The sequence below is a fragment of the Mus musculus genome, chromosome X (genome assembly GCF_000001635.26).
Source record: "Mus musculus strain C57BL/6J chromosome X, GRCm38.p6 C57BL/6J".
NCBI lineage: Eukaryota > Metazoa > Chordata > Mammalia > Rodentia > Muridae > Mus > Mus musculus.
This window is the reverse complement of record NC_000086.7, coordinates 160,718,981-160,738,656: the sequence shown is the minus strand read 5'-3', so window position 1 is coordinate 160,738,656 and position 19,676 is coordinate 160,718,981. Positions and strand designations below refer to the sequence as shown.

General features: G+C 39.7%; 1 protein-coding gene across 5 annotated transcripts in view; it reads left to right on the top strand.

Annotated features, from left to right (window-relative positions):
- The window catches only part of Ppef1 (protein phosphatase with EF hand calcium-binding domain 1), a 128,872-nt gene that overhangs the window by 12,634 nt on the left and 96,562 nt on the right, over positions 1 to 19,676 (top strand). For 2 of the 5 annotated variants that reach the window (XM_030251335.1, XM_017318481.1), the window contains exon 2: positions 3,122 to 3,221. Coding sequence is in view for 3 of the 5 variants with exons in the window: in XM_017318480.1 (XP_017173969.1) it covers positions 18,805 to 18,850 (46 nt within the window). In the remaining 2 variants the exon portion in view is untranslated. Of the gene's footprint in view, positions 1 to 2,748; positions 2,894 to 3,121; positions 3,222 to 18,684; positions 18,851 to 19,676 lie in introns of those variants that run through there. The other 3 variants (XM_011247818.1, XM_017318480.1, NM_011147.1) reach the window with 3 other exon arrangements.

The following is a 19,676-nucleotide window of genomic DNA, read 5'->3' as shown; positions in this document are numbered from 1 at the left end:
ATACTGGAAATTGAGCCAGTCCTTTGAAATCTCAAAGCCCAATCTCAGGGACATATCTCCTTCAACAAAGCCATATATCTTTCTTCCCAAACTTAGGAGTCTATGGGGGTCATTTTAATACAAACCACCACATTTGCTGACTTACTCATCCATGTCTTGAATTGACTTCATTACCTCATCTAGTCATTTGTTTCATCTTTGAAACAATTTTTTTTCTAACAGCCTTTCCCTGTAACTTTGTCCTAAAATTCATTATTTAGACCAGGGTGGCCTCGAACTCATAGAGATCTGCCTGCCTCTGCTGTCAAAGCTCTGAGGTTAAAGGTGTGTGCCACCACACTGAGCATCATTGATTACTTAAAACAGATTTTTTAACGTTTTGTTCAGTATGTCAACTATCTCAGTATCTTTGCATTCAATAATGAGTTTTTGGAGGTGTTAGGCTGCATACTTTTTCTTACTGTATTTCTGTGTTGATATTTATGCATGTGTTGATTTGGATATTTTATTCAGCTTTCTTTGGAAGTAGTACTAGTGAAAAGCCTAGAAATTTCTTTTTTTTTCCCCCTCACATTATTGAGATTAGATCTAGATACCAATGAATACCAAGGAAATGCTCTACCCTTGAGTTATATCACCAGCCATCTTGAGACAGGCTGGTGATACAACTTAGTCAGTAAGTTGCCTAGGTTAGCCTTCAGCTCACTCTGTAGACCAGACAGACTTTGACCTTGTGATCCTCTTACTTCAGCCTACAAAAGTTGCTGGGAATATAGGTTTGTGCCACGAGGCCTGGCTAGTAACCTACTCTCTCTTATTCTTTTCAATTTAAATATAATTACATACATTTCTTCCTTCTATTTCCTCCCTCTAACCTTTCTCATTCTGCCTCCCCAGTTCCTCTCAAATTCATTATCTCTTTTTCTTTGATTATTTTGTTACATATATGTGTGTTATACACATATACGTATATGTCCATGAAGGAGCAATTTGCAGTACCACTTGAGAAGGTAAACTGCCTTTATCTGAGGTTTCTGTGCCCCACCCTTGAAAAGTTACTCTGGGAGCCATGTGGTAGTTACTCATCTCCACTTTCTGTTTCTCCACATTCTTCAGCTACCCTAATTGACCCCTTTGCAATTTCTTGCATCTATTCTTGGCCATCCTGACTCTGCTTATTCACTTGTTACATGGATGCAGCTTCTGTTCTGTTACTCTACCTTGGAAGTCATCCTATTTTTTTTAATTATATTAAGGGTATATAACCAATGCAATTCATGGTCCAGAGGCTGGCTGTTAAAATAACTATCTGAGTTCTTTTCCTTCTTTACTTTTTTTTCCCGTGATTAAACAAATAATTATTGAGTACCTCTTATGTATCCAAGGCTAGGGATGCCAAGAGGACTAGCATGAGTCCTTTCTCTTTGGGGTCTAATTTGTAAAAGGACAAATTAGAGCACACTTTGGGAAGCTCTGTGATTGGACACGCCCATGGCTTTGCCAGCCAGGAGTTAGGATGACTAATTCCCCTTTGGTGATTCAGAAAAGGCTTCACACAGAGGAGGTGACATTTGAACAACTGCATCTAGACATAGCCATCATTTAATCACTGCGGATCGAACAGGCACTTGGCTGGAAAGCTAGTCATGTAGCTACATGGTCCACAATTTTGGGGGGAGCCTGGGTAATTATGCTATCATTTACAATGTGTGTGGCAGCCTCATCAGATCCTAGCCATAGTGTTCCTGCCAGGAAAACCTGTATGGATATAGTGCCTCATAATGAAACTCTCTGGTAAATATTAAATATGCTAATAAAATACAGAAACTTCAAACTGCCTTCCCCGTTATTTTTAAAGTGACTCCATTAGATTAAATAGCCAACTAGTCGCTATTTTGTTAGATCTCCTGTGGTTCTCAATTGTAGAAGGATATTGGACTAAAGAGCAGTTTGGGTAGGGTTATGATATGGTTATGGTTAGAGTCCTGTCAATCTTGTCGCCAAAGCCTAAAGACAGTTAAGGAAGTGAAAACACATGGATGTAACCACCTAGTGAGGGTTTGAGAGAAAAATTGCTGGCGAGTAGCTAATAGCCAGCATGTTGTCTCTGGGAGTGGCGTCTCTGGGAATATGGGCCTAGGATTGTTCCAGAAGGTAGATGAGCTGCTGCTATTGGCATCAGCTAATGATATCATTGCTTTGAATTTTCACACGCATGCCCTTCCTCTTCCTTCTAAAACTCAGCAGAACCATGGATTAACTTTGGTTACTTTTTGATATTGAGGAAGCTGAGTTTCTTTCATAGGTAGGCTCTCCCTCAAGGAGTTAATCAAACTGCTGAAACAATATTAGTCACACAAAATAGTTTTTAACAGGAGTGGGTGTGTGGGTGGGGGAGCACCCTCTTGGAGGCAGGGGGAGAGGGTGGGATGGGGGTTTTTGGATAGAAAAATGGGAAGGAGGCTAACATTTGAAATGTAAATAAACAAAATAACTAATAAAATATTTTTAAAAGAATAGTTTTTAACAGTGTGCAAATGCATTTACTTTAAACAGATGTCTTTTCAGTCTTCAGGAATATTTTCCTACTTCTTTCTCCTAATTATACACAAATCATGCCATTGCTTTCTAAAACTCACCTTCATTTGACCCAAAGGATGCTTTTTCTGCCCTTATTTACTGAGTTTCTCTTTCCTATTTCATGCTGATGTGGCTTGCCTTTGCAAGCAGCAGTCTGGTCCTGCCTGGATGGAGTATAGTCCCTTTGGAAGCAGTCATGTGACCACTGAGATTGCAGTCCATTACTTGAACACATTCCTTTATATCCAAGCCGGGTTCAGCAGCGCTGTAGCAGACAGCCACGCCTTAGAGGCTCCATCCGCTTCTCTAGGATGTTTGTATCCAGTGTGCCTTCCATATTGAAAGGCACAGTAGCTTGGCACCGTTCTAGCTATTGTGCATCTCTCTCTCTGTCTCTCTCTCTCTGTCTCTCTCTCTCTCTCTCTCTGTGTATGTGTGTGTGTGTCTTTATTTAAGCAAGAACTTTGCTTTCAAAGATGTGAAATGCTGTTTTGTGTGGGTATGTGTTAGGGGAGTGCTGAAACTACTGCTTTCTTTTCAGACCTCTGAATTCTTCCATACGCAAGACTTTTCTCATCTTTGTTTCTCCCAAAACACCTGGAACGAGGAAAATCTCTGCACTGGCCAAGCAGGAGACACAGGTAATGTTTTTGTTTGTACTTAGACATTATGGGTCAGCAAAATCATATGTGATAAACATGCCTCATATGGCAAGAGAGAATATGTACTTCCTAAACTATATTTTACTTCTTAGAATGACTTTTTTTTTTTCTTCAGACTTGGTGTTTGTAAAGCAGGTGGCAGTATTTTAAGAAACTGTGCAGATAACTTTTTACTCTAAAGAATTGTAGCCTATTCCCAATGAATTTGATATTTGGAAAGAACTCTATAGTTTCCTCGGGTGAGGGCTAAGAAATGAAAACAGTAGTACTTTGAGAAACTCCTCAAGGCAGGTACCTCATGGAGTGTTGGCCACGTTGCTGTATGTAATTTTCTATGTAGAATTTTCTCTCTCTCTCCTTTGGCCTCATATAATCTTAGAAGAACACCACCTTTCTCTGTGTGTGCAAGACTTGAAGTGATGAAGAATTTTCTTTATTGACTTGATTCCTATATAGAATGATAGACCAGACCCTAAAAGACCTAGTTAGGCTTTTAGTGGGTAGGCACTTTCCTTCTTTTGTTTTCCAGACACAGCCTGGCTCTATAACTCAGGCTGGCCTGGAATTTAAAGTGATCCTCTGGAATACAGGGATTACAACGTGAACCACCGTGCCCAGTTGAGGCCTATCTCTGCTCCCTGCCTGCCACCCACCATTCCCCATGCTCCCTGCCCACCTATTTGCCATGGTTAATATATCCCAGGCTGGCTTTAAACTCACTGTGTAACTGAGGATGTTTTCATACTCCTGATCCTCCTGCCTCCACCTCCCAAGTGCCAGGAACATAGGCATGGACCACCAGGTCCAGCTATCATTCTTAAATGGTTCACAAGTGGTTTTAGTTTTGCCACTAGTAACCTGTGCCAAGAAATATGATATTTAGTGAAATTTATTTTCTTCATAAAATGGAGTGATTATGATACTATCTTGAAGATCTGCTCTAAAAATTCCCCAGAATACTATAAATATAATATGTGCCTACTGGGTGAGTGAATCCCTTAATAAACAGTAGTGATATTAGCGATTATCATTACTGTCAGCATCCTTTCCAATCAAAGTGCCCTGGTAGGGACTAGGGAGCCCATTTCTTTGTGAATCTTTAGTAATCCCAGATTCTCTAGATACCCATGAGGGTTTAGCCTCAGAGAGACCCCAAAGAAAATCTTTTGAAGGAAGTGAGTTGAGTAAACACAGTGGGTACCTGCCATGTTCAGTCCCTCCTAAGTTTATGCTCTTTAAGAAGGGCTGGTCTTTATTTAAGCTGGTTTTGTTTTTGGAAAGGTCTTCACTAAGTACTAAGTACAAGCCCATTAGGTATGTGTCATCATCCCCCCTTTTTACATATAGAAGAATTAAAGACAAACCAAATTCAAATTCTAGTTTGTCTGACTTCAAAACCAAGGCTCCAGTGGGCCAGCATTAAGCACTTAGGAGCAGCAATTGTTTATGAGACGCTTTGCCTCAAAAGAGTCCCTTGCTAGGCAGTTTTGGAAAAACACTGATCTGCTTAGAGCTTCACAATACTTATTATTGTTGACAAGTTCTATAGTAAGGGACCTGTTCAACCCTACCTCTCCTGAACTTCTCTGATCGGGAGATATTTGTCCCACCTGTAGCTCTAGAATCATAAATGATACAGTCATTTATGATTCTTTGGAAATCCTTGTGCCAGTCCAAGCTGCTTCCTGGTTAATAATTTTAGATGTATCAACACATACTTTCTGGAACTTTCCAGTAGCTTATAGAGTTTCCGTATTTTTTTCTATCTTTTCATTTGGTGGACTCAAGAGGAATCACCACATTAGCCTTCTATGCCTCTCTCTTTGCCCATTTAAGACCCTGGACACAGGCAAATGGTGTCATATTCTACTGTAGGTAGGAGAGAGTTTGGGAAAGGACATATCTAGTGCAGTCAGCCAGGGATTTCTCTACCCCATCTATCTCTCTTATGTATATTTAGGCCACAGAAAGCAGGCTAGGGAAACTCTGTTTCAGTTAAGTGCCAATAAAAATGCAGGAAAATGAGAGCTTGGTAAGTGTCCATTCCTCTTTCTTCCTGGCGAGTGTCTACATATTTTATGGAGAATGAATTATATCATCCTGCCAGATTCCCATTGTGGTGGCAAGGAGGGATTTGACCACAGGAGACTGACTTTGGGTTCCAGATTTCACTTCTGTAGGGCCAGAGCTTGAGTAGCAATTTTGAGCAAAGCCAGCACCTTTAGGAAAAGCTAACCTGACACAGGGAGCTGTATAGCTGAAATCAAAACCATTGTCAGAAGTGGACTGACAGTCAGGGTGGCTGAGCCAAAGTGTGTGTGGGCGATAAATGGAGATACACTTTGCAATAAGGATAATGGGAAGGAAGCGTTAAGAACAAAGAGGAGGCTGGGCTGGCACTTGCAAAGCTCGCAGAGCTGGAGGTGAAGTTGACTTTAGGGGCCATCTTTTGTTCTTCCCACATATTATCAGCTTTGCCATTAGAGTGGTGAGGGTGAAAATGAACACTCTCAAGCATCCCCGCCCTCCAGACCTCCCCAAAATACATAGGACAAACCTTCTAGTATATGGCCCATGAGTGCCTGATGATTCACTGATTCATGTTTGCTGTTTAAAGCTATCCTTTGTATGCTTCTAGAGAAAATTTCATGATTTAGGATGCCTTCCTAAGTGTGTACCTGTGTCCCCTTAACCAGCGCATTGTGGGGCTTTGAGAAGCCCCGAGAAATCCTCCCCCCCCTTGAAGCTCAGAGCCCCTATAGGAATCTGTTCTTCAGACTTCATTAGTGCACTAAGTGTTCTGCTAATGCTGACAGAGGGTGGGGCTAGACGCTTAGGGTTTCCTAAGGAGTGGGAAGTCTCTAAATCACCTTGATCAGCTTTGCAGTCAGAGGTGGCCTCAAATGCACATGGCCATGGCTCACCAATTGCTTCCCTCTCTGCTTCAAGGTCTAGGCTGGGTAGCTTGAGACAGTGGTTCCAATCTTTAACCAGCTCGTGTTTTGGTGACCACTAAACAGAACTCTTTGTTTCTGTATTCTTCCTCCCTTCCTTTTCCCCTTTGTCCATTAATGGAGAGAGAATAATGGGTTTAAAATAATTTAATAAATAATAGCACAAAATTCTAACAGTCAATTACTGCTTCTGACAACCAAATAATTCTAGAACAATTACCATTTCTTTTCATCGTGATTTGAAAATACACTTTAACAAAGGATAGATAAGCACTTCCCACTTCTACTTTAATAAAAGGCTTTTATATTATCAGAAAAGCACATGTCTGTGTATAAAATGATGCAACAATAATGATTTTTTAGTAATTAAATTTTAAGGAACCCTGGCTTAGAAATATTACCTTCTTATTTTTTCAGCATTTATCAAATGTATTCTGTTTGAATGCATGGTACAGGTTCCTGAGATCCGAGGGGTGTTCATGAGGAAAGTTGTGAGCAGCAAGACCACAGTGTAACAGAAATGAACTAAACTTTTGTGGTTTTTAAGTTCCCAGTGTTTTTAATGTGTGTGTGTTGTGTTGTTTGTGAGACAAGCTCTTCCTATGTATTTTAGGATGGCCCCAAAGTCTTATTTTTATAAATTAATGAAATTTCTTCTTTCACAAGTTCTCTTAAAAATTTTTATTGCATTTAATTATTTTGCATAAATGTGTGACACCTGTTATAACATGTGGGTGGAAGTCAGAATGAAATATTGTGCAATTAGTTGTTTTTTCTCCCATTGTGTGGGTCCCAGGGATTGAACTTAGGCCATCAGGTGGAAAGTGCCTTTACCCAGTGTGCCATCTTGCCAGCCCCCACTCCACCCCCCCTCCTTTTTAAACAATTTCATACACTCATTTGATTACTCCCACCTTCACTCTCTCTTACCACCTTCCTACCCCCGTAAACTCCTTTCTCCCTATTGGTCCCTTTCCCATGCCCACATCTTTTTGTTTTCTTTTGTGACCAACTTAGGCAGGGCCAATATGAGTGTACCTTTGCATAAAACTATCTAATGAAGCCTGATGGCTTTACTGGAGAGTACCAACTGAAGACAATGACTGACCTCATCCAGAATCCGTCAGTAGCCAATAGTTCAGTGGTGGGGAATAAGGCCCTGTGTGCCCATCCACCATTTGTGACTGGGCGTTGATAGGTTTAGTTCTATCCAGCACCTCAAACTCTTGAGTGCTGAGAGTGTAGGCATGTGTTAATGTGCCCAGCTTTCTAATAAATCTTACATATGTAATTTTGTTGTGTGATTAATTAACTTTGACGGGGTGGAGAGCCAATTATTTTTGGAGCGACACTGCTTTATTTATTTATTTATTTATTTATTTATTTTCCTGGCAAAAGAAAGTCCAGATTAAACCAGTATAATCCAGTTTTTTGTTTTTGTTTTTTTGCTTACTCAAGGCCCAACTCTTTAAAATTTTAATTTTTTTAATTTGCATGTATGCCTTACCTACATGTATGTCTGTGCACCATGTGTGTGCCCAATACCTGTGGAGGACAGAAGAGGGCATTGGATTCCCAGGTACGATTGTGAGGCAACATGTAGGTACTAAGAAAAGAGTCAGAATACTTTGAAGGAGAAGGCAGTGCACTTGACAGCAGAGCCATCTCTCAGCCCTTCAAGGTCCTACTCTTATAGCTCATAAAATGGAATGGAAGAACTAGCATACAGATAGAGCAAGAGCCAAGGAAACATGGATACTATTGGAAGATAGTTTTTTTGTTTGTTTGTTTTTTGTTTTGCTTTGGTTGTTTGTTTTGTTTTTTAGCCCTGTAATATGTGGACTGTCTGTATCTATGTTTTCTAAAGGGTAAACTTTATTTCATTTTACAGTTTTGGGGATTGAACCTGAAGTTCTTAGACATGCTAGGAAAGAGCTCTATCACTCAGCTATACCCCTCCCCCCAGCACATAGTCATGTTTCAATGCAGATTCCAAGACCCCAGGTTTAAAGAGATGTCTAGTTTTATTGATACAGCCTAGGAATCTTCATTTTAATCCTCTCCCCCATTGGAAATCCCTGACTTGGAGACTGCTTATGAGTCTGGAATAATTACTTCCAGGGGTCAAAGAACTTGCTCTCCCATAGATATGCCACAAGTGACCTTTGAGAAATTCTCGAGAGTGCAAATGGTGCTCTAATTTAAAAAGTAAGAAAGATGCCTCAAACTACAGCTTTGTAACTGTGACGGGAAAAATTCAGTTTCAAATAGAAGGACTGGACAGCATTGCTAGAAACCTGATTGTTGGGTGGCACCATGCATTTGCTAATGTGTCCTCTAGAGGAGACTGTCAAGCTTGGTGGGTATTAGAATGTTTTGGAAAAATTTAACAGCATCTTTAGTCTATTATATTATTTTATTATTTGTGTGTATATATGTATGTGAGTGTGCAAATAAGGTGTGTGTGTGTTCATATATGTGTAGGTGCACTGTATGTTCTGCTTAAGCCAAAGATTAACTTTGTGCACTGTATCTCCAAAGCTGTCCACATTTGTTACTTTGTTGTTGTTGTTGTTGCTGTTGCTGCTGCTGTGTTCTTGTTTTGTTTTGAGACAAGGTCTCTCAAGGGCCTAGAAATCCTTGGTTAGGCCAGGCTGGCTGATCACTGAGAAACAGGGATCTATCCAGTTTTTGCTTCTTCATTGCTTACATTACAAGTGTGCACTACCGTGCCTGTTTTGTTTTGTTTGTTTGTTTGGTTGGTTGGTTGGTTTTGTTTTGATTTTGTTGCGTTGTTTTTTATTAACTTGGTACTGGAGATGAGACTCGGGTTTCTTATGCTTGTACAGCAAGCACATTACTGACTGAGCCATCCCGGCAGTCCCCAAATCTGATGCTTAGTCACCATTGAGTAACAATAATAGGAGAGTCTCAAGGGGTAAGACTTGGGCATCAGTCTCTTTTAAACTCTCATAGACTCTGATTTAATGGTTCAAGCTGAGCACTGGGAGATTTAAAAAATTCCTCAGATAATTCTAATTACTAACTAAATTTGACAACTATAGGCCTACATGACACTAAGCAAATTGCTTAATTTCCTTCTGTCTGTATACATATTAATTTTAAAGGTCTTTCATACCTTTAAATGTTTGGAATTCCTTTATTCAAATCTTGCCAAACTGACTGTTTTCTTCCCTCCTTCCCAAGACTCCATCTCCTCCATCTTCTCTTCTTACTCCTCCCCTGCTTCCTGAACAAATGTGCTTAGGCTTATAGATTATGATATATAGATTGTGATATAGTGGATCTATGGTGATCCTGAAGAATGGAGTGGAGTGTCACAAGGTTCATTCTGCCTTTGAACTTGAGTTCATTAACATTTTATCCATGTATTGTTTGACACATTTTTTTTCCTTGGGAGACAACACACAACTCTACTCACCCCAGACAGAAAGCCCATAACAAACCAAAGTATGGATACCATCAAAGCTCAACTTGATAAACCAATGAATTTAAGTGAGGTGGGTTACTTACACGAGTATGGGTGAGGGGTTACTTACAGGGACAGAAATGACTCAAAGAGAGCTACATCAGCAAAGCCCTCCCCAGCATGGGTGACAAACAACTCACAAAATTTGGGAACCTAGAGCACACTGCACAGTCTGCAGGCAGCTCAGCAGGTTGGAGAAAGTCCCTTCCAAGTGACTCAGTTGATTGAAATCTCTTCCAGGATGCTTAGCTGGCTTTTGCTTTTTCCAGGCAGCTGTTCTAGTCTCAGAGTCTTCTTTATAGTTTGGCTCCTCTGAGAGTGAATTGCTTATCAGAGAGTGACTCTCAGTTGTCTGTATTGCTTACTCTAGCAGGGAGAGGCCTAGTGAGTTTTAGGGACTTCCTGGAGCTATTTTGAGTTCTTATCAGAATAACTGATTATTAAGGTTATTATTGGATAAAAATAATACCTTTCTGCTTAAAGAGCTTCCTTGCAAGATAGAATGCTTTAATCTTTAAACTATTGTACAACAGTTTGGTTTAGAAAACATACAAAAGGGAGATCTGAGAATCTCAGATTCATACATTTGAGAGAGGTCTTGGTTTTGTTGTTGTTTGTTTTTAGGTTAGTTTAGTTTTCTTTTCTTTTTCTGTTTTCTTGTAAGAAGGTTTCTAAGTTCTTAGGGATTCTAAGGAATATAGCCAAAATGTTCACTTTAATTTGGTTTTGGCATAATTCAATGTTTTTGTCTTATAGTCAGTCTCTAATTTGTGGTTGAAAGCCTAGATAGAGTTAATTACTTTCAGCTTTGAGTCAGAGCAAGTGAATTATGTCGGCTCCATTGGTGGAGTGCTTGCCTTGCATACATGAAACCTCTAGCACTGCATAAACTGGGTGGTACATATCTGTTATCATAGCACTGGTGAAGTAAACATGGAGGATTAGGAGTCAAGGTCATCTTTGCATGGTTGCATAGGGAATTTGAGGCCAGCCTGAGCCACCTAAGACTCAATCTCAAAATGAAACAAACAAAACTCAACATGTGAAAACAAAACCACTAACAGAAAAGAAATCCACAAAAGAAATTCCCAAACAATTTGAAATAAACCAATGTTTAAGGGTTAATTAACTTAATATATAAAGAAACCAGTTTTTATCAGAATAACTGATTATTGAGGTTATTATTGATTAAAAATAATCAATTATTATTTAACCAATTATTATTGAATTTTTAAAAATTAGGTATTTTATTCATTTACATTTCAAATGCTATCCCAAAAGTCCCCCATACCCTCCCCCCACTTCCCTGTCTACCCACTCCCATTTCTTGGCCCTGGCTTTCCCCTATACTGAGGCATAGAAAGTTTGCAAGACGAAGGGGCATCTCCTCCCAGTGATGGCCGACTAGGCCATCTTCTGCTACATATGCAGCTAGAGACACAAGCTCCGGGGGGTACTGGTTAGTTCATATTGTTGTTCCACCTATAGGGTTGCAGACCCCTTCAGCTCCTTGGGTACTTTCTCTTGCTCCTCCATTGGGGCCATGTGCTCCATCCAATAGCTGACTGTGAGCATCTACTTCTGTGTTTGCCAGGCACCGGCGGCATAGCCTCACAAGAGACAGCTATATCAGGGTACTTTCAGCAAAATCTTGCTAATGTATGCAATGGTGTCAGCATTTGGAGTCTGATTATGGGATGGATTCCCGGGTGTGGCAGTCTCAAGGTCCATCCTTTCATCTCAGCTCCAAACTTTGTCTCTGTAACTCCTTCCATGAGTGTTTTGTTCCCAATTCTAAGAAGGGACAAAGTGTCCACACTTTTTTGATCTTCATTCTTCTTGAGTTTCATGTGTTTAGCAAATTGTATCTTGTATCTTGGGTATTCTAAGTTTCTGGGCTAATATCCACTTATCAGTGAGTACATATCATGTGAGTTCTTTTGTTAATGGGTTACCTCACTCAAGAAGATACCCTCCAGGTCCATCCATTTGCCTAGGAATTTCATAAATTCATTCTTTTTAATAGCTGAATAGTACTCCATTGTGTAAATGTACCACATTTTCTGTATCCATTCCTCTGTTGAGGGACATCTGGGTTCTTTCCAGCTTCTGGTTATTATAAATAAGGCTAGTATGAACATAGTGGAGCATGTGTCCTTCTTACAGGTTGGAACATCTTCTGGATATATGCCCAGGAGAGGTATTGCAGGATGCTCCAGTCCAATTTTCTGAGGAACCACCAGACTGATTTCCAGAGTGGTTGTACAAGCTTGCAATCCCACCAACAATGGAGGAGTGTTCTTCTTTCTCCACATCCTCGACAGCATCTGCTGTAACCTGAATTTTTTATCTTAGCCATTCTTTTTTTTTTTGAAATAACTTTAATTGTGTTAGTTTAAATGAAATGCATCGCAAAATGCAATCATTTTCTTTTTTTTCTCTTTTTTTTTTATTAGGTATATTCCTCGTTTATATTTCCAATGCTATCCCAAAAGGCCCCCATACCCACCCACCCCCAATCCCCTACCCATCCACTCCACCTTTTTGGCCCTGTCGTTCCCCTGTAAGGGGCATATAAAGTTTGCAAGTCCAAAGGGCCTCTCTTTCCAGTGATGGCTGACTAGGCCATGTTTTGATACATATGCAGCTAGAGACAAGAGCTCCGGGGTACTGGTTAGTTCATATTGTTGTTCCACCTATAGGGTTGCAGTTCCCTTTAGCTCCTTGGGTACTTTCTCTAGCTCCTCCATTGGGGGCCGTGTGACCCATCCAATAGCTGACCGTGAGCATCCACTTCTGTGTTTGTTAGGCCCCAGCATAGTCTCACAAGAGACAGCTATGGTATGAGGTGGAATCTCAGGGTTGTTTTGGTTTGCATTTCCCTGATGATTAAGGATGCTGAACATTTTTTTCAGGTGCTTCTCAGCCATTCAGTATTCCTCAGGTGAGAATTCTTTGTTTAGCTCTGAGCCCCATTTTTTAATGGGGTTATTTGATTTTCTGGAGTCCACCTTCTTGAGTTCTTTATATATATTGGATATTAGTCCCCTATCTGATTTAGGATTGGTAAAGATCCTTTCCCAATCGTTGGTGGCCTTTTTGTCTTATTGACAGTGTCTTTTGCCTTACAGAAGCTTTGCAATTTTATGAGGTCCCACTTGTCGATTCTCGATCTTACAGCACAAGCCATTGATGTTCTAGTCAGGAATTTTTCCCCTGTGCTCATATCTTCGAGACTTTTGCCCACTTTCTCCTCTATAAGTTTCAATGTCTCTGGTTTTATGTGGAGTTCCTTGATCCACTTAGATTTGACCTTAGTACAAGGAGATAGGAATGGATCAATTCACATTCTGCATGATAACCACCAGTTGTGCCAGCACCATTTGTTGAAGATGTTGTCTTTCTTCCACTGGATGGTTTTAGCTCCCTTGTCAAAGATCAAGTGACCATAGGTGTGTGGGTTCATTTCTGGGTCTTCAATTCTATTCCATTGGTCTACTTGTCTGTCACTATACCAGTACCATGCAGTTTTTATCACAATTGCTCCGTAGTAAAGCTTTAGGTCAGGGATGGTGATTCCACCAGAGGTTCTTTTATCCTTGAGAAGAGTTTTTGCTATCCTAGGTTTTTTGTTATTCCAGATGAATTTGCAAATTGCTCCTTCTAATTCATTGAAGAATTGAGTTGGAATTTTGATTGGGATTGCATTGAATCTGTAGATTGCTTTTGGCAAGATAGCCATATTTACTATATTGATCCTGCCCATCCATGAGCATGGGAGATCTTTCCATCTTCTGAGATCTTCTTTAATTTCTTTCTTCAGAGACTTGAAGTTCTTACCATACAGATCTATCACTTCCTTAGTTAGAGTCACACCAAGGTATTTTATATTATTTGTGACTATTGTGAAGGGTGTTTTTCCCCTAATTTCTTTCTCAGCCTGCTTATCCTTTGTGTAGAGAAAGGCCATTGACTTGTTTGAGTTAATTTTATATCCAGCTACTTCACTGAAGCTGTTTATCAGGTTTAGGAGTTCTCTGGTGAAATTTTTAGGGTCACTTATATATACTATTATATTATCTGTAAATAGTGATATTTTGACTTCTTCCTTTCCAATTTGTAACCCTTGATCTCCTTTTGTTGTCGAATTGCTCTTGCTAGGAATTCAAGTACTATATTGAATAGGTAGGGAGAAAAGTGGGCAGCCTTGTCTAGTCCCTGATTGTAGTGGGATTGCATCCAGCTTCTCATCATTTACTTTGATGTTTGCTACTGGTTTGCTGTAGATTGCTTTTATCATGTTTAGTTATGAGCCTTGAATTCCTGATCTTTTCAAGACTTTAATCATGAATGGGTGTTGGATTTTGTCAAATGCTTTCTCAGCATCTAATGAGATTATCATGTGGTTTTTGTCTTTGAGTTTGTTTATATAGTGGATTATGTTGATGGATTTCCATATATTAAAACATCCCTGCATCTCTGGAATGAAACCTACTTGGTCAGGATGGATGATTGTTTTGATGTGTTCTTGGATTCCGTTAGCAAGAATTTTATTGAGTACTTTCCATCAATATTCATAAGGGAAATTGGTCTGAAGTTCTCTATCTTTGTTGGGTCTTTCTGTGGTTTAGGTATCAGAGTAATTGTGGCTTCATTGAATGAATTGGGTAGAGTACCTTCTGTTTCTATTTTGTGGAATAGTTTGAGAAGAACTGGAATTAGATCTTCTTTGAAGGTGTGATAGAACTCTGCACTAAACCCATCTGGTCCTGGGCTTTTTTTGGTTGGGAGACTATTAATGACTGCTTCTATTTCTTTAGGGGATATAGGACTGTTTAGGTCATTAATCTGATCCTGATTTAACTTTGGTACCTGGTATCTGTCTAGAAATTTGTCCATTTCATCCAGGTTTTCCAGTTTTGTTGAGTATAGCCTTTTGTAGAAGGATCTGATGGTGTTTTGGATTTCTTCAGGACCTGTTGTTATGTCTCCCTTTTCATTTCTGATTTTGTTAATTAGGATGCTTTCCCTGTGCCCTCTAGTGAGTCTGGCTAAGGGTTTATCTATTTTTTTGGGTTTCTCCAAGAACCAGCTCCTCGTTTGGTTGATTCTTTGAATAGTTTTTCTTGTTTCCACTTGATTGTTTTCGCCCCTGAGTTTGATTATTTCCTGCTGTCTCTTCCTCTTGAGTGAATTTGCTTCCTTTTGTTCTAGAGCTTTTAGGTGTGTTGTCAAGCTGCTAGTGTGTGCTCTCTCTAGTTTCTTTTTGGAGGCACTCAGAGCTATGAGTTTTCCTCTTAGAAATGCTGTCATTGTGTCCCATAAGTTTGGGTATGTTGTGGCTTCATTTTCATTAAACTCTAAAAAGTCTTTAATTTCTTTATTTCTTCCTTGACCAAGGTATCATTGAGAAGAGTGTTGTTCAGTTACCACGTGAATGTTGGCTTTCTATTATTTATGTTGTTATTGATGATTAGCCTTAGTCCATGGTGATCTGATAGGATGCATGGGACAATTTCAATATTTTTGTATCTGCTGAGGTCTGTTTTGTGACCAATTATATGGTCAATTTTGGAGAAGGTACCATGAGGTGCTGAGAAGAAGTTATATCCTTTTGTTTTAGGATAAAATGTTCTGTAGATATCTGTTAAATCCATTTGTTTCATAACTTCTGTTAGTTTCACTGTTTCCCTGTTTAGTTTCTGTTTCTATGATGTGTCCATTGATGAAAGTGGTGTGTTGAAGTCTCCCACTATTATTATGTGAGGTGCAATGTGTCCTTTGAACTTTACTAAAGTGTCTTTAATGAATGTGGCTGTCATTGCATTTGGAGTATACATATTCAGAATTGAGAGTTCCTCTTGGAAGATTTTACCTTTGATGAGTATGAAGTGCCCCTCCTTGTCTTTTTTGATGACTTTGGGTTAGATGTTGATTTTATTAGATATTAGAATGGCTACTCCAGCTTGTTTCTTCAGACCATTTGCTTGGAAAATTGTTTTCCAGCCTTTTACTTTGAGGTAGCGTCTCTTTTTTCCTGAGATGGGTTTCCTGTAAGCAGCAAAACATTGTGTCCTGTTTGTATAGCCAGTCTGTTAGTCTGTCTTTTTATTGGGGGATAGAGTCCATTGATATTAAGAGATATTAAGGAAAAGTAATTGTTTCTTCCTATTATTTTTGTTGTCAGAGTTGGTATTCTGTTCTTGTGGCTGTCTTCTTTTTGGTTTGTTGGAGGATTACTTTCCTGCGTTTTCTAGGGCATAGTTTCCATCCTTGTATTTTTTTTTCTGTTATTATCCTTTGAAGGGCTGGATTTGTCGAAAGATATTGTATGAATTTGGTTTTGTCATGGAATACTTTGGTTTCTACATCTACGGTAATTGAGAGTTTGGCTGGGTATAGTAGCCTGGGCTGGCATTTGTGTTTTCTTAGTGTATGTATAACATCTGTCCAGGATCTTCTGGCTTTCATAGTCTCTGGTGAAAAGTCTGGTGTAATTCTAATAGGCCTGCATTTATATGTTACTTGACCTTTTTCCCTTACTGCTTATAGTAGTCTATCTTTATTTAGAGCATTTGTTGTTCTGATTATTATGTGTCGGGAGGAATTTCTTTTTCTGGTCCAGTCTATTTGGAGTTCTGTAGGGTTCTTGTATGTTCATGGGCATCTCTTTCTTTAGGTTTGGAAAGTTTTCTTCTATAATTTTGTTGAAGATATTTGCTGGCCCTTTAAGTTGAAAATCTTCATTCTCATCTAATCCTATTATCTGTAGGTTTGGTCTTCTCATTGTGTCCTGGATTTCCTGGCTGTTTTGAGTTAGGATCTTTTTGCATTTTGCATTTTCTTTGATTGTTGTGCCCATGTTCTCTATGAAATCTTCTGCACCTGAGATTCTCTTTTCCATCTCTTGTATTCTGTTGCTGATGCTCACATTCAGATGGTTCCAGATTTCTTTCCTAGGGTTTCTATCTCCATCGTTGTCTCAGTTTGGGTTTTCTTTATTGTTTCTACTTCCCTTTTTAGGTCTTGTATGGTTTTGTTCAATTCCATCACCTGTTTGGTTGTGTTTTCCTGTTTTTCTTTAAGGACTTCTACCTTTTTAACAGTGTTCTCCTGTATTTATTTAAGTGAGTTATTAAAGTCCTTTTTGATGTCTTCTACCATCATCATGAAGTATGCTTTTAAATCTGAGTCTAGGTTTTCAGGTGTGTTGGGTTATCCAGGACTGGCTGAGTTGGGAGTGCTGGTTTCTGATGATGGTGAGTGGTCTTGGTTTCTGTTAGTAAGATTCTTATGTTTGCCATTTGCTATCTGGTAATCTCTGGAGTTAGTTGTTATAATTGTCTGTGGTTGGAGCTTGTTCCCTCTGTTATTCTGTTAGCCTCTTTCAGCAGACCTGGGAGTCTAGATCTCTCCTGAGTTTCAGTGGTCAGAGTACTCTCTGCAGGCAAGCTCTCCCCTTGCAGGGAAGGTGCACAGATATCTGGCATTTAGACCTGCCTCCTGGCCAAAGATGAAGGCCCAAAACAGGGCCTGCCCCAGAAGCTGTTAGCTTCTGTAGTCCATACTCTCACCTGTGCAGACTTGTCTCTGGGAGATCTGGGATCCAAGATGGCTCCCCCAGGTGCCATCCCTTTGGCTCCGGCAAAGTCCTCCTGGGCGGGGCAGACACCTCTCCTCTGGCAGGGAAGGTGCCTGGATGTCTGAAGCCCGCAACAGGGTCTGCCCCAGAAGCTGTGTTGCTTCTGCCTGTCCCAGAAGCTGTGTAGCTTCTGTAGTCCGCACTCTCACCTGCACAGACTGATTTTTTATTTAGTTAAAATGTATGTATTTAATTTTGGTGCCTGGACTCAAATTTAAAGCAGTGGTTCTCAAACCTGTGGGTCAGGACCCCTTTAACAAACCTCTCTCTCCAAAAATATTTACAACACAGCTCATACCCGTAGCAAAATTACAGTTATGAAGTAGCAATGGAAATAATTTTATGGCTGGCGGTGGGGTTCACCACAACATGAGGGGCTGTATTAAAGAGTCCTAACATTAGCAAGGTTGAGAACCACTGCCATAGAGTATCAGACATGCCAAGAACATGCCCTACTCCCTTGAGCTATACTCTAGTCTGGTCATTTCAATGTTTCCTTTCTTTAGCTAAGTTGAAATTTTTAATGCTTTTAAAGTAGAAGAAAAATACACTTGTTCTCTGTATTCTTATCCATATAAATAGGGCATCTGAAACGATCACAAAATAAAAGACATACCCCCCTACCCCCCAGTGAGAGCATGAGATGATGACAAGATGGTGTGCTGCCCAGAGAAACCCTGTTGTAAACCTTTCACCAGGTGCTTCTAAACGCACCAATCTGGGCGCCTTGTCTGAAGGACATAGTAAGCATGAAGGTAGGCATCAAGGCTTTGGAGCAGCCTCTGCCAAATTTGGAAGCTTAATTATGCTTTGTAAGTTTTAGGGGAGGCCATGAGCCCCCTATTTGTAAGGAAGCCCCTTCCTCACTGATTGTAAGGAAAGTTGCCAAATACTTGCTTTGATTTGATTTTTGGCATAGCTAAATGTGTTGTTTTTGTCTCATAGTCAGCCTCCAATTTGTGCTTAAAAGCCTAGATAGAGTTAATTACTTTTGGTTTTGAAGCCAAAACAACTGAATTATGTGAGCTCTTTCATATTCCATCCTCTGTGTTTTAATTATAAAATTATACACTCTTACATTTCCATGTTTCTTTTCATTTTTGGTGCTCGATTTTATACAAAGCTCGAGCTGACCTAGACATGGGAAACTATCATTTTGGTGTGGCAGCACAAACTATCTATAGCTGTTTTGTGGCTGTTCCTGTGGTCTGGGAAATAAACAAGGATCAGATTGTATGTGATCACTTTCATGTTGCATGATGAAGGACCATTTAGAAGCATCAGATGAATCCTGCTGGGCAGACCCTTAGCTACCATGCTGTTAACTGGTGCTTTCCCTCCCTCCTCTGTCTTCTACATAGCATCTATGGACTGAAGGGAATCAGTTGGTGGTTTCTTGAAGCAGGTAGAGAGGGACTTCACACTCTCACTTGGAACCAGAAGTTGAATTTCTAAGCATAATATGTTTTAGAAGTCATGGGCTGTGGCACTTCTTCAAAAAAAGGCAACAAATCTAAGAAAGGTGAGTACTGGGGACAAGCCTGTTTTTATGAATGAAAATGAGGGATTAAGCCAGACCATACTCCTTCCTGTTATTGCCATGGTTCTCAAGCTGCCCTGTGTGATTCAGAATCATCATTATGTAGGCTGAAGTTGAAATATCGGGGGAACATGGGAAAGCACCTGTAGAAAGATGCAACTTTGAGTTTATGGTATCACACAAAGTATTATCTAAGACAGATGTTTGATTTGGTTTCTGTTAAAATGTTGCAGTATAAAGTATCCATTTGTAACTCAGTGGCAGGAAACCAAAAAGACAATGGAATTTATATCTACTTCTTCTAAAGTCATATAATAAGGTACACCACACATATGTGACATTTAGTGGTGCCACTGAATTTTATTAGCTTTTATAACTCAATGACATTTTAAAAATACCTATTAAACACAGAACTTCATGAGATTTGCCTTACGATTTAAAAATAATTTAGTGAGAATACCAGGTAGATAATCTGATTCTAAAAGAAGTGCATTGCTCCTGCATAGATCCCCTACCTACTTCTACCTCCGAAGAGTTAGAGACTTAAATATTCTCTTTGTTTATTTTACTTTTCCATGGCTTCTGGAGTTTAGCTGAAACTTGCTTACATGTTGAAGGCACCTAGCTTCTATACGCAAACTAAAATAACAAACTGGGACAATTATATGAACCCTTTGCTTCTGAGTTCCAACATTTTTTCCTATCTAGATTATGGGTATCTTTATTGGGTTTTATTCTATATTTCAGTTCAAAGTTTCCCCAGCTTATGGTAGAGATTTGAGGATAGAGTATCCTGTATTAGTTAGTT